Genomic DNA, 14,966 nt, shown 5'->3' on the forward strand with positions numbered 1-14,966 from the left:
ATTTCTAAGAACAGGGGTCTCCTGTAGGGTTTAAAACGTCTATAATCATTCAGTGGTTGAATGTGGTTCATTGACCTCAGCTCGGGTCAACAGTTAGTAGATGTTTCGACCACCTGTTGGCTGGAATGGTTCACAGGTGTCTGTGCATCCTCTGTGGATTCATACACGTTCAATGTATGTCAGAACTGAAGATAATTAGGTTTATCAGTCTTGGGACAGCTTTAAAGGGTCAAGTGGCTGCGTGAGATATGTGCTTCAGAGAGGCACATCTGGGCTGCAGACTGGAGATCTTTCACTGCTTATATTGACATGGGTGGAATCTAGAAGCACAGGATGTTCCAGAATTTGTGGAACATTGAACATTTAAACATTCTATCCTTTTCTTGTTAGGGGCCACCAGTAAAATCTCAACCTTGGTGGAAACTAGGACTTTCACAAATTTGGATGCACTGATTTAATGTCAGTTGTAAATCACACCCCATTTTTCACAAACTCTGACATCGAGTCACCCTTGTGAAGAACTGTCCTTAATTTTATTGAATGAGCTCTTACATAAAAAAAGCAAACTAAAAAACCTGTAGATATAATATAATATTAATGAATTAAATGGCCACTTAAGTGTTCTTAAAGCGACGTCATGATTATATTTCTTAACCCATTTAAGTAAAAGTGCACTTTGTAATAATAAATAAATGGATGCATTTAGCAGACGCTTTAAAAGCGACTTAGAGTGCATTTAGACTAACATTTTTTTTTACCTAACGTGCTCCCTGGGAATCAAACCTACAACCTTGCTCTGCTAATGCAATGCATTACCAATTGAGCTACAGTACAGCAACACTAATAATAATAATAATTCAATCATTGTTTATTACTTACTTTATTTTAAGTTAATGATGAAACCCTTGTGACCATACATTAATAAGACACAGACTTTTGTATTTCATATGCATTTCATTAGTTCCTCATGCAAAGCACAAGCACTGACGACTACATTGAGCTCGGTTATACATGATTTAACAAAGGCCCATTTCCTTTAGCAAAGCCCAATGGAGAATTACAGCAGTCAGCAGTCTCTAAATACATCTGATTCTCTTCATCCTCAGTGTATTTATTGCATCATGCATCCAATATAAGATCCCAGACATGTGCCAGAGGGGGGAAAACACTGTACGATTCCAGAAAAGGAGAAGAAAATAGAAAACATTTTAACGTGAAAAAGAATCAGCTGTCTAAACTTAACTCATTACTAGACGATACAGCAGAACACCACAAAACCACAGGTATGGGACACAAAGTGCTTCTCAAAATCCATCCACAGTGAGACAGGAGGGAACGGGAAAGAGGAAAAAAGAAAAAAGGGATGACGATGCAGACGGGCCAAGTGTGTGAGGAATGTACCAGAAGCTTCAACAACATCCTGAGGGAAAAGAGAAAAAAACTATTTTTAGCCGAGTACGATTCACCTCATTAGAGACAAGGTGCTTTTGTCATCACAGTGAGTTACAAGAAACCTTTATTACATCAAATATAGAGTCCAACAGTGTAGGCTGTTAAAGAAATTATTCCCCCAAAATGGAAGTTCTGTCAGCATTTGTTCAGCTTTGTGTGTTTTCAAAGCCATATGAATATTTCTGTGAAGCACAAAAGGTGTTATACTCCATAATACCGCTTGAAATATTTGAAGAATATCCTGGCTACGTTTTCAATATTATGAAATTAAAGTTACAGAGGACTGTGATGAACAGACTCAAATTTTGTATTCTGTAACAAACTTGCCAACAAAGTGGCCATAAAGTTAGGAAAATAAAAATGAATGACATATCCCCAATTTATTCCTTAAACTGGTACATTTCCTCAGTAAACAGAAGAAAGAAAGCCATTGAGTTGGTAGTGAAATAAGACATTGTCAAAAAAAATAAAAATAATAATAATCATCCTTTGCTTACTTTTTAAATGGAGCCTTTAAGTGTTTTACTTCCTTCTTTAAGAGAAAGAACTGACAGCAGTTTTTAGTCCTCACTCATGTCTAGTCAAAGAGTAAATGGGCTCTTTATGTATGTTGGGAAATTACACTTGTGTTGTTTTAGATGTTAAACATACTCTCTACTATTAAATTAGCTTTGACTGAATGTTGCCTGACCATTTCAGGCAGATGTTGATACAATTTATTGCAGCCTACCAAAACTATTTGAAAACCAGCGTCATTAGGGGAATATTGGATTTGTACATGGCTCTCATTGACAATGCCTTACATAAAAGTTTTGGAGTTGCACAAAAGAACATTTAAAAAGTTGGATGGCCTCCTGTTTAAAAGAATGTGAGCAATAAAAGAGCAAATTGTTGGATTTCTTTCATTGGGTTTTGTAAACTACAACAACCTGATTTACAATGTTACAAATCTGTGTTTCTTTCTTTTCTAAAGTTCACGGCAACTATTGGACCTGTTGTAGTTCTTTAGTGTGCATTTGGCTCAAGGCCTTGACACACCAAACCAACATCGAAGAACTAATAACAATGTCAATACAGTACAAAATGCAAAAACTAGGCTGACATATGCTCAATGAGGGCCCAATGTAGGGTCAGATGAAGTCATCACTGCCTAGGCTCAGGCTAATAAAGTGAAAACATAACATACATAACAGACTTCTTTTACCAACTGAAATCCACCATTATGTCTATCAGAAGAACACAATTTAGCCTTTCTGCACTAAACTGATTGTCTGGACTATTCCCTCTATCTCTGTGCAAAACTTGCACTACTTTTTATTTGGGAATAGTTTTGTACTTTTCTCCCATTTATTTATTAGCGGTCAATTCACCACAGCTCTAAAGCTCTAAATGTTATCCTGGATCGAATAGTTGCATTGTCTTGCTTTTGTGTCAGGACAATTTTTATTTTAGTTTACTTGAAAAATCTCCATCAAACCTCTTATCTTGCTTAACCAACAAAAACTGCTGTCAGAAATCCCCTATCTACAGCAAGACAGAAATCAGATGGAGAGTAAGCAAAGGCAGGTGTGAAGTATGAAATACTCATGAGAACAAGTGCTTACGTCTGCATCCAGTCAGAAGCAGAGATTAACCAAAACGAGAGCTGCTTAATGAAAGTACATTTGACATGAGCATGAAAATACACCCAAAGCTTTGCCCATTCTTGGCCTCTTTGAAGTGGGAGCTTTGAACTGAATACAGGGTAAGTGCACTGATGCTGAATCAGAGATCTTTACAGACATGATGTTAACCCTCCTGTCCCACTGCACATAACAACCAGAAAATAAACTAATGGCTCTGATCCGAGATGTAATACAAAATTATTCATCTGGTGAAAAAAAAAAAAAAATTAAATTAAAAATAAAGTACAATGTGCTTCTTTCTTTTTAATTTGTTGAGCATGTTCATTGTGAAGGACTGTTGCCCCATAACAAAGGGTGTGTATAGAGTTTGCATGTTTGCCCTCCATTGGCATGCAATTTCTTCTTGATGCTCTGCTAGGGTATTGTGATTTTTTTTTTTCTAGCTAACTGTGCAGGACAGCATTTTTCAAAAGCATTTCACTCCCCATTAATGAGATATTTAATTGTGGAAGATGGATTCAATCTCAAGAGTGAGACGTTTCGCCCCACCATTTTGAAAATGTAAACGGACCTAAAGGTGAACCTTGGGGAACATCAGTGTAAAAACCTCTTTATCTTTAAAGTGTTAGACAAATGTTCTGCCATTCTGTCTGCTGGCGTTAATGAGATTAATACAAATGCAAAGCCTCAAACTTATTATGGGGCACTAAAAAACTTGCACCTGTGCAAACCACCCTTTGACATAAAAATAGTACTGTCAGGACTTACTAAAGAAAAGGCATGGACTTGACCTGATTGAATATTTATTTGTAGAGTTTCCGTTTCAGACACAAAGTTTATGGGAGGATAATTTTTAATTAATCACACAATGCCGTTTACTAGCATTTGTGGTCATCAAATTACTGGTATTTGCTCCATTACCTCCCCAAAAAACCCTCTTAAATATTTTACACCTGTGTCGCTTGTAGACCACCTGCACCTGATTATTCTTATTTGCTATATGCCTTATTGCTTATTTGCAACTATGCTAATCTGCACTGTGCTTGGTATATTGCATTGGTCAATATGTCAATTAAATCTTGCGTCTGTGTTCTTTAATTTGCGCATTGTCAATAAATCACCTGCAGAAATTTCCACACCCATGGGCGCTGTATTGGAATTACGCTCTCACACTAATTTGCCCTGTTTAGTAAATTAGGCCCTTACTGTCGTTCACAGGTTAATAAATCGTAACAGATGCTTTATCTGACAGTTTACAGAAACACCTTCCGTAAGCGTGGTGGTGACTGTGTAATGTGCACTTATGGTGCTTTATAAACTGTAGTCAACAGAATCAATGCTTGCAATTTTAAAACTTCCTTAAAGCATGCTTAGTTAGAGCTCTAAAACACATTTATAATTTTATGTAACTATAAACTATTCCATTCACACATAGATTTAGAAATCCTCTCTGTCTTTTTAAAATGATAGCAGTGCTGTGAAGGTTGCCTGCTGAGGATAAAGGAAGGAACTAAGACTTCAACTTGAATCAGAGCAAACACCTCATGTAATGGAGATCTGCAGAGAGAGGTCAGGACCCATCCTGAAATCCTTCTTTCTTCTCACCAAAGGGAGCCAAGATGCTTCCGATAGACCACTGGACAGATGCATGTGATTCGGGATGACGAAGTTAACACGTCTCTGGTGAAGGATATTACATCCTCCTGACAGGAAATGTAGTGGATTTTTTTCTTTTCAAGCTGTGTAGTGTGATTCCTGGATGATTCACCTCATAGTTAATCCAATCAGAGAGGTTTTGGAGTTCACCTCTACAGCAGCTTAATTACTGAAACACTGAAACATTCATTAGAATCAATGTTTTACCAGTGATCAGTGTAGTCAGGCCATTTGAATTTAGCCAGGATGCCGAGGTCACACCTCTACTTTTTTCAAAAGACATCCTGGGATTTTGAAATTTTTAAATAAGTCAGGACCTCGGTTTAAAGTCTCATCCGAAGGACGGTGCTTGTTGACAGTATAGTGTCCCCACCACTACACTGGGGTGCTAGGACCCACACAGACCACAGGGTGACAGCTTGTGGAATGTGCTACTCTATGATGTAATAGTGCGGCTAAACACACCTCCACAGAAGATCAACACCTGCTTCTGCATCACTGCCTGTTTAGCCCCGCCCACTGATTTGCACCTGTAGTGTAATAATGAAAGGCAAATTCAGATCTACACAGAAACCAAAAAAATAAAGATGTTCCACAAGATGCTGTACAGTGCCAAGTTGTGGAAAAACAGTCTATGCATTGCCTTCCTTCTCATCCCAATGTTAGGAAAGAGTGAAAGAACTGTATTTTTAATGAAGATCCAGACCGTGTCAGTAAGAACTTCATCCTTTGTTTAATTCATTTTACCACGGACTTGTTTACAAACAAGGCACAATTCAGTGCAGGATTTTCCAAAAGATTCAAACTAAAAGATAATGCTGCGACTATTTTGAATCTGACAGTTTAGCACACATGTGTGAGTAACTCTTTTGATTACGTTCTCATTATTGCTTTGTCTGTTATTACAGATAGAGTATTTTAATAGCGTTCTAATCACGACTAGAAAACTGGAAATAACAGTATTCCCACAACATTTTTACAACCTAAATTTGTTACGTAGGATGTGATTTCTTTATTCAGACGGGGTTACAAGTCCGATTACAAATGGATTATTAGGGTCCATAGAAAAACAGCTGCTGTCACCATGAAGAATAAAAAAAGATTGTAAGATCTGACACATGACACAGGCTTATCTTAATTTTATATAATGTGTGTGTGTGCGCGCATGTGTATATATAGCTCTTAAAGTTTGCTGATCTAATATAAAATATTACTCATCAGTCTATGGAAGGGTTTCATAATCATTGGGCTCATAGCAACAGATCCTCACTCAACATTTTGGTGACACTGAAAGCGAGTCCCATCCCACTATAGTCTGAAGCCGGCAGAAGACTGAACACACCAGATGCAGACGCGACAGACCGAGACAGCGAGTCCAGTTAGGAGCGTGTCCCACAGTAACAGAGTCATGGCAACTCCACAGTCTCACAGCTTGAGGATATTTACGGCCCTCCTTAGTTACGGCTCTGTTTTGAACTTATGTACATGTTTCATGGCCATACCGGAGTATCCCGTTGCCAAAGCACAATCCCCAACCCGCCACTCTGGAGTAGAGGAGGGAGACCACGGCGCACTGCCCGCTGTTACATTCCTGCACCTCAAGTTCCCCAGCCCTGAGAAAGAAAATTCCCATGAAAACAAGAAAGCTCGTAGCATGCCACAGCACGATAAAGCTCTGTTTGCAGCTGATATCCAGTGGGCCGCACGTGCAAAACTTACAGGAGCCTGCAAAGCAAACATTGTTGAAAAGCTTTAACATATGTCAAACATGTTCTGAGGTTGTTTTGTGGTAAATTTGTTTAACTAGCATGATATTTGAACAATTCTAAGCATTAGAGCAGCATTCAGTAATTTGGTGCTCAATCAAAAAGTTGCAGACAGTAAGAATAAACAGTTTTTTGTGGAGAGTCACATGAGACTTCACTCAAAATAGTTAAGATAATATAAGAATGGTCACTTCCTTCGTGTACTCCGCCATGTTGAAATGACGCGATCCATTCATTCATTTACACAATCACAGAGATTTGGGAGCCTGAAAACAAATATTTGAGACGGTTTCAAGGTGCACATTTTCCTTGTGAATGTTTATCCTTGTAAACAAAAAAAAAAATGCAAATTTGAGAAATTGGTGATGTCATAGCGTTTCTTTACAAAGTGACATCGCCAACTACTGGCCCGGCATGAATAATACAGCATTTTAGTTGTTTTCTTGAATCAGTGAGAAATGGGATCATTTGTCTTCAACATTGTATACAAAACCTTTTAAAAACAAAACAGGAAACCGTTTCCATGTTTATACATTGTTATTGTGTAAACATATCATAAAACTTTAGTATCAATGTAATTTACATAAAAAAGGATTATGGTGATCCACCATTGTGGTTGTGGTATCGGTACTTAAGTACTAAAAGAAAGTCAATGCTAATGCTAGCTAAATACTACTGAATATGCCAATAAACTTTAATACATCAAGGATTAGTGCGTCCAAAAATTAAAAATCTGTCATCATTTACTTCATAATTTAAACAATGTTCAAACTCTTTTTGAAAAATGCCTGTTTTTCGCACATATGACAGTCAATTGTGTCATACTTTAATTGTATGGACAATAGATAGATAGGTTTTCTTCAGAAATGTAAACATCAAGGTTGAACTGCTTCTGTTATTGAGTACATTTTGTCTCAAATACAAAACCTTCAGGAAATAGCAGCAAGGAGGGAAAAAAAATAAACACTGCCATTCTACCACTTTGCTTTCTCTTCACCTGACACAGACTGATTTCATGAGCTTGTTTTGGATTTCCACTAAACACAACTTCACACTGTCCTCTTTGTAATTTGGTCTCAGCAAATATTAAATTGTGGGCCGTGTCATATCCTCTGCCCTGCAGGCCCGTCTAGCATGACATCATGTGGAGGGAAAGAATTGGGTAACAAAACAGCCTGTGTATATCAGTTTTGTTTTTGCTGTTAAATGCAATGCCAGACCAAACATAAAGTGTGGATGCAAAGTTTCACACATCACTTGTATGACGTCTAAACATTGTTGCATTCCAACAGTATCAACATCAATATTCAGATAAACAGCAGTCAAACCATGTGCAGAAACCAGACTTTCCCCCCATGTGCACGCTCTGGAATTTGTGGTATGATTAATTGAAAGGCTGGTTGACAGCATCTCTTGTGTTTTCAAACATTATGGAAAACCATCTGGAATTGAAATATGTTCACCCCTCTGGGTCGCGTGGCATGGCTTGACTCCGGTGGGCTACACCCCATTCTGGTCGTATTTAAAGAAGGGCTCTCTGCTCTCCACTCCACTACAATCCTGCAGTCTGACAGCGATCACACACACCAGAGAACCAAAACAAACCCGTGGAGTGTGCGCTTCTGTAAAGAACTCTTGGGAGGAAATGGCTGGAACAGTTTTCACCAGATCATGCATCGTTCTCTGCTTGCTTTTACACACGGTGAGTGAACACAGCAATTATATTGTATATATTTAAAATAAATGAAGCTCTCTTCTGGAGAAAATAACATAAATTAGCTGATTTGATTATGTAAATGAATGATGAATTATTTTGAAACGACAGTGTGATACTGTTTGCAGAGTGAGTTGGTTAGTCATAAGTATAAGTTTAGGTAATTGTTCAAATTAGCTATAATTACATGCATTCTAATAAAGTTTTGCCATAATGTTTAATGTGAATATTAAGGTGTTTGCATGTGATTTTGTGATGCTGAGAACAATGATGTCAAACCCATCTGCTTTGACTTCTAAGACTCTCATCTACCATTTGAATTTATATATTCTACATATTTATACTATATAAACCTAATATTTATATATAATGTAAAAGTAACATCATTTCACTATACGTTCTACGACTACGTTTTTCAAAATCACATTGACATGCAGCCTAATTCACTGATACTAATTGTTTGTGAAATTTACTTACAATTTCTGCGAGAATTTCTGATTCTACAACAACTGTTTTCAGTGAAGCAGACAAACTTTTTTGAATCTTTCATATTTTTCTACACCTATCATTATTTTAAAGATGCTTTATGTGTTCCAAAACATCACTTTTCAGGTTACAAATCTACAACTGAAAAGCATATCCCCCTTGTGGCCATAAAGAGTATTGCACACAGACTGTCCGATCATAGCATTTAATTTATCCCAGACATTTCAGAATAATCTTTGGAGTTGATTAAATTATCATCACCACAGATTTATGAGAATGCTTCTGTTGCATGTTCTATGCAGGCGCTGTGTCAGGACTGCACTCGGCCCTGTGACTGCCCGCCCGAGAGCCCCTTGTGTCCTGTGGGCACCAGTCTAGTGCTGGACGGCTGCAGCTGCTGTAAAGTGTGTGCCCGACAGGCAGGAGAGCCCTGCTCTTTCCTGGAGCCATGTGACCACCATAAGGACCTGTATTGTGACTATGGAGTGCTGAGTGACACTGAGACAGGCATCTGCATGGGTGAGTGTAATGTTGCATTTTGGAAAGTACAGTAATTGAGTGTTATGTAACAAGGAAACGACTGAAATGTTTTGCATGTATTGCACTACATTTTTTGTCCACAAGTAGGAGCCTTTTAGTATCAGTAAGTTTGTCTAATGGGTGTTGCATGTGATGCAGCTCAAGAGGGTCAGACGTGTGACCTGGGCGGTGTGATATACCGCAGTGGGGAGACGTTTCAGCCCAGCTGCAAACATCACTGTGTCTGCATGAATGGAGAGATCGGCTGCGTGCCGACCTGTGCCAGCAACATACGGCTGCCCTCTCCTGACTGTCCCTACCCACGACGCGTCCAGATCCCCGGCAAGTGCTGTGAGGAGTGGGTGTGCGACCAGATCCCACAGGAAGACACCTTCCAGTCAGCAATGGCTGGTAGGTCAATCGGCAAGTCAACTTTTCTTTCATTTTACTCCATTAAGTTGAAACAGCTGGCCTTTTCCAAATCTCCCAATCTCTTAAAAGTGCTCTCTTTGTGGGAGAAGGGGACCACCTATAAATAAAATATATATGTCCCTGGACCACAAAACCAGTCATAAGGGTAATTAAAAAAATAAATAATTGAGATGCATCATCTAAAAAGCTGAATAAGTAAGCTTGCCATTGATGTATATGTTGTTAGCATAATATCTATTTAAAAAATCTGGAATCTGAGAGTGCCTAAAAATCAAAATATTGAGAAAATCGCATTTAAAGTTGTCCAAATGAAGTTATTAGCAATGCATATTACTAATCAAATTAAAATTTGATATATTTATGGTAAGAAATTCCCATATTACCTTCATGGAACATGATCTTTACTTAATATCCTAATAATTTTTGGCATAAAAAAAAGATAATTTTGACCCATATGATGTATTGTTGGCAATTGCTACAAATATACCTGTGCTTTTGTGGTCAGGAGTCACATGAAATATGGTCCCGTGCATTGTGAATTTCCAAATTTGACTAAACTCATTCTAATAGCCGCACTACATGACAGTGATATTCTTTCCAAGTTGTTGTGATCATCAGAGCAAGAATTTAACATGCACTTCCTCTTCTTCAGCATATAGAGAACTATCCGGTCAGGATGTCCAGCCTGAGAGCGCGAGGGACAACTGCATCGTTCAGACCACTGACTGGAGCGAATGCTCTGCAACCTGTGGCATGGGGGTGTCCTCTCGTGTAACCAATGACAATGAGCAATGCCAGCTGGAGCGGCAGTCTCGCATGTGCATGATCCGCCCCTGCAATGCAGAGCTGGAAAAGGACATCAAGGTAAGAGAGCACTAAGTTAAACCAAACATACACTGGCCTTTTCTGCTCTGGCTCGCGGACAGACTGTGTGACGTAAATTTCATCTTGAGCACTGATAGTTTGAGCACTCAAAAACAAAAGGTCCTCTGTGTAGTGTGCGTACATCTGATGCGTCAGTCCACATTCACAGTCAATAGAGTATGCTTGTAAAAAGGTTAGCACACTTAAGCGTTTTAGATGGAACATGGAAAATTAAGTATACCCTGGCCTTAAGGCCAGAAACTAGAGAGCCCTGAAGATGGCATGAGAAAAAAAATTGAAATTGTGGCCAAAGATTAAGAATTTATTTCCATGATGTATTTCCCCCACCCTTGTTTTACAGTAGGTAAATCATGGCCACATTGCACTACTTTGTTTACACTTTCTTTTTAATTGAGTTGAATTGTATCCCATTGGAACGAATTAGTAAATAATAGGAATGAATTAGTACAACATGACAATGGTTTACCTAATACAAGAGAACTAATTATTACATCTTCTTCTTGAATGTGATTGCTTACTAAAATTGCAGTCATTATGCATGGTGCATTATAGCGCCCATTAGAGTAAAATCTGTTGTGCTACCAGTTCAGCTCTTGGTTCCTGATTTAAATTTCCATCATCTGCAGAGTTTCAACTGATATCCTAGCACACCCACTGTATGCAGCTGCGCAGACAACAGCATATATTCAAGTGTTGTCAGTTTTGGAGAATTTGCTTCCCCCATTTAAAGAGATAGGAGCTACACTTGCATGCAGGCATTTCAAAGATGGCCGCCGAGTGACATGACTTGCCCTAAAATTGACTTTGATAAAAACGCATGTATAAGGGGACCATGCTTACTTTGTACTTTACATTGAGGCCATAATGGTATCGTTTTCAAAAACTTGCGCTTTGAAGCCAGTTTTCATAAGTTAGCATTTTTTGACCACCGAAACAGCATTGTCACATAAATCACCATCCAAAACACTAGTTGAAAGTGGTGCTGAGTTTGCTTCTGGCCTTTTTTTCAGTAAACCCATCACAAAGTATCTCAAATATTAAAAGCCCACCTCCTCCTCTTCATTACAGAGAGGGAAGAAGTGCGTGCGGACCCCTAAGAGCCAGCGCGGGATGCGTTTCGAACTGTCCGGATGCCACAGCGTCAGGCTTTATAAGCCGAAGTTCTGCGGGGTGTGTACGGACGGCCGCTGCTGCACGCCTCACACCACCGTCACGGCCGAGGTGGAGTTCCGCTGTCCCGAGGGAGACTCTTTCAGGAAGAAGATGATGTTCATTAAGACCTGCTCCTGTCATCATGATTGCCCCCGTGAGAACGACATCTTCCTCGCCTCAAACTCACGGAGAATGATCGGGGACTATGATAATGACATGTGAGGAGCTGTCCCGTGTAACACACTCACACTGACGATCAAGCACATGTGCACATGAGGCAGCTCCCTGTTTTACTGGACCCTGATATTCTCACGACTCGTGAGCAGAAAAAACGAGAATGTTTGACATGACGTGGGCATCGATAATGGCCCTGCAAACTTTTCTTCTCTTTTTTTGTCTTTTGTGATGCTCTGAAGTCATCTGGCTGTTTCTGACTGGTCCTGCTACAGTAGACCTAAAGCACTGAGAACTTTGTGTTAGAAAGATAGTTCACTCAGAAATGACATTTCTGTCATCATTTACTCAACCTCATGTTGTTTCAAACCTGTTCCTTAACGGTTTCAGAATACAAAAAGAGTTTTTGATGCAGCTTTTTTCCAGGAAAATTCAGTCACCATATCTGTAAAGCTCACCACAGAACCAAAACCGAAATATAGCCCATAAAAGTGTTTCACTATTTTCCAGATTCTGAAGTCGTGATGTAATTTGGCACAAGGAACAGTCTAAGATTTAAATCAATAACAATTTGGTCACTATACAATGTCATTGTGTAGAAAAAGCTGCATGGATTTTCTTAAAAAAATTCTCCTTTCGTTCTGGAACAAAATGTCATGGGTTTGGAAAAGTGTGGGGTTAAACAATTACTTTTTTTTTTTTTTGGATTTTGTAAATGTATTGTTTTAGTTATTTTTGGGTTAACTATTCCTTTAAGACATTGTGGATATGAAGTTATTAATTAAATCATTCATATAATGAGTTAATTTCGAGAACGTTTTCCTCAATACAGGAATAGACTGAAATGACAATAATGTAATCATACACCTGATATGTATTTTTTTTTTCATTTAATTCGTCAATTGGTTTATCTTTATTATTATTATTATTTTTTTACCTTATAACAAGGAATTATATTTAAAAACCGACCTTAATAACTTTTAATATTTGTATCTAATTGAACCCAATCTGTCAAGTATGAAAATCACTAATGAGTCCCAAAGTATTTTGGGAAGAAAACACTCCAACAAATGAGGCTGGATAATGAGATACTGCCTATGTTGTTTACTGTTTATTTAATAGGAAATGACTCCTTGTAAAGGAACTGAACAATGACGAATACACCTTGTGTAAATACTGTAAGAAGACCGTGTACAGATCGTACTAATTTATGTAACTGTCGTTTAACTCTTAAATGTAGTGTTGTATGTGTACTGTATTACTCTGTGTTCATTGTAATCACCTGGCAATGATAGCAGCAAGTTCTTTTCTGATGCACTTTTATTTTCCAATAAAGAAATTATATTTTTATATATATATTCTGTGGATTATTGATTTTTAAAGTCACTTTTTTAATACACAAGCATTCATAAGAGTTACAGGTCTACAGAGTGCTGCTTTAAGCTTATGTCTTCAGACAGGGGCTAACATAACACAACATTCATTTACACTCGTCCATCTTTTTTCATTTCTTGGTTACAGTGAGACACAACAGAAGTGAATGAGGCCAGTTTGGCCAAAATATCACTCATTGTTTTAAAAGTATAGCCACACAAAACACAAAAATATCTTTTTGGTAATTAATATAATGCTACAAGCTCATCTAACTGTAGCACACCCGCCGTCTGACTGGAGGTGCTGCAGTAAGTTTTCTGTTTAAATAAACAAGGAGAGACACAGTTTTGCTGCTTTTAGTCATGGAGTCGCTCTTGTAATCATTTATTATAACAAGTCAAAGATTGTATCATTTTACATATATTTGTTGTATAATTTAATCACAATGTCTTAGGTCACCTTGCATGTGACTCAACCCAAACACTAATAAACGTGTTGCATAAGGCTTGTACAAGTTTTCTTACACTCAATCTGTATTTCTGTCATATAACTCAGTATCTCCTTCCTTTACATCACTATACATTGCAGTCTCCCTTGTATGTGCAAAAATGTTATAAGCCACTGTATAACTAAAAAGTTGAGCGAACCATTAATTACACGATATATAAACATTGAAACTGAATTACTATATAGAGCAAATATACTTAAACAGAAGGAAGATCATTAAAACATCATATCAAAACAATAACAGCATATAATATTCAAAAGGTATATATAGATATTTTAACATGTATGGCAATTGCTCAATACATCACTTTACATGCTACAAACACAATTATAAAACTGTAAACACAATAAACATTACATTACTTTGGGTATTCAGTGTGTTGGAGCCTCTAACAATTTGGATGGTCTTATATTAATACAAGGCCTAACGCCAAAACACCCGCGAAAGAATCAGCTTTTTCATAAACACAAACAATGTCTCTTTTAAACATCTTAATTTGACCCAGGAAATGTATATTACCCTCCTGCAACCACATACACATGAAATCGACATTTTCTTTAATGTTTTATATCCTTGGTGATCGATTTCACCCACCTGTTTAAATAAACAAGGAGAGACACAGTTTTGCTGCTTTTAGTCATGGAGTCGCTCTTGTAATGGCCTCTTCTCTGCGACTCACCTTTAATCACACAGTACCTAATCAGCACAGCGTCTCCCCCTACTGTCCACTAAGATCACTACGCATCACCATTAACCCTAATAACAGTAAACAACTTTATAAACAGAAATTAAATAATTAAACACATGGGAAAATAAAACAAATTATTCCTGTGACTACACGTACAGGGTGTCACACTCTCCCTGACAAAAAGAAATGGCCCCACACAACACTGACCCCTGAACCCTTATAAACATTTTTCCCAATTACACAAACAATCTACTCAGATGCAACCAATTTCAAGATTCCTTTGTCAAAGTGTAATCTGTGTGTTAATTGCTCATGGTCATGTAAGTGTACGTGTCTTAGTTCCATTTTCTTGTGAGTACTAATTCTCTAGTGTCCACAAAAGTTAGTATAATATGATAAAGGAGGATGGGAACCTATCTGATAAGCAAATGTAGGAGGAACATAAGCACAAGTCACATATACTGGTCCCTGTACCCCATTTGAGTAGTATGGTAACTGCTGTGTCGGCATAAATTGAGCAGCCCCGATCTCAGTG

The 14,966-nt window shown here is 38.0% G+C and overlaps 1 protein-coding gene across 2 annotated transcripts; it reads left to right on the plus strand.

Annotated features, from left to right (window-relative positions):
* Positions 1-8,033: 8,033 nt before the first annotated feature.
* On the plus strand, positions 8,034-13,211 carry LOC113119166 (connective tissue growth factor-like). Of its 2 annotated transcripts, none has more exons than XM_026288423.1 (5): positions 8,034-8,201; positions 9,002-9,218; positions 9,378-9,629; positions 10,303-10,514; positions 11,604-13,211. In XM_026288423.1, the coding sequence occupies exons 1-5, from the start codon at positions 8,145-8,147 to the stop codon at positions 11,907-11,909; spliced, it is 1,044 nt and encodes a 347-aa protein (XP_026144208.1). In that variant the 5' UTR covers positions 8,034-8,144; the 3' UTR covers positions 11,910-13,211. The 2 variants fall into 2 exon arrangements, with proteins under 2 accessions (XP_026144208.1, XP_026144207.1); XM_026288422.1 differs by having other exon boundaries at positions 8,035-8,201; positions 9,378-9,641.
* The last annotated feature ends 1,755 nt before the right edge of the window (positions 13,212-14,966 follow it).

Source organism: Carassius auratus, chromosome 19 (genome assembly GCF_003368295.1).
Source record: "Carassius auratus strain Wakin chromosome 19, ASM336829v1, whole genome shotgun sequence".
Taxonomy (NCBI): domain Eukaryota; kingdom Metazoa; phylum Chordata; class Actinopteri; order Cypriniformes; family Cyprinidae; genus Carassius; species Carassius auratus.

Bases quoted from the DNA above. Each gene is read 5' to 3' on its own strand.
- LOC113119166 (XM_026288422.1), top strand. From the start codon at position 8,145: ATGGCTGGAACAGTTTTCACCAGATCATGCATCGTTCTCTGCTTGCTT. The intron at 8,202-9,001 runs GTGAGTGAACAC...TGTTCTATGCAG, and splicing joins TCTGCTTGCTTTTACACACG to GCGCTGTGTCAGGACTGCAC. The intron at 9,219-9,377 runs GTGAGTGTAATG...CATGTGATGCAG, and splicing joins TGAGACAGGCATCTGCATGG to CTCAAGAGGGTCAGACGTGT.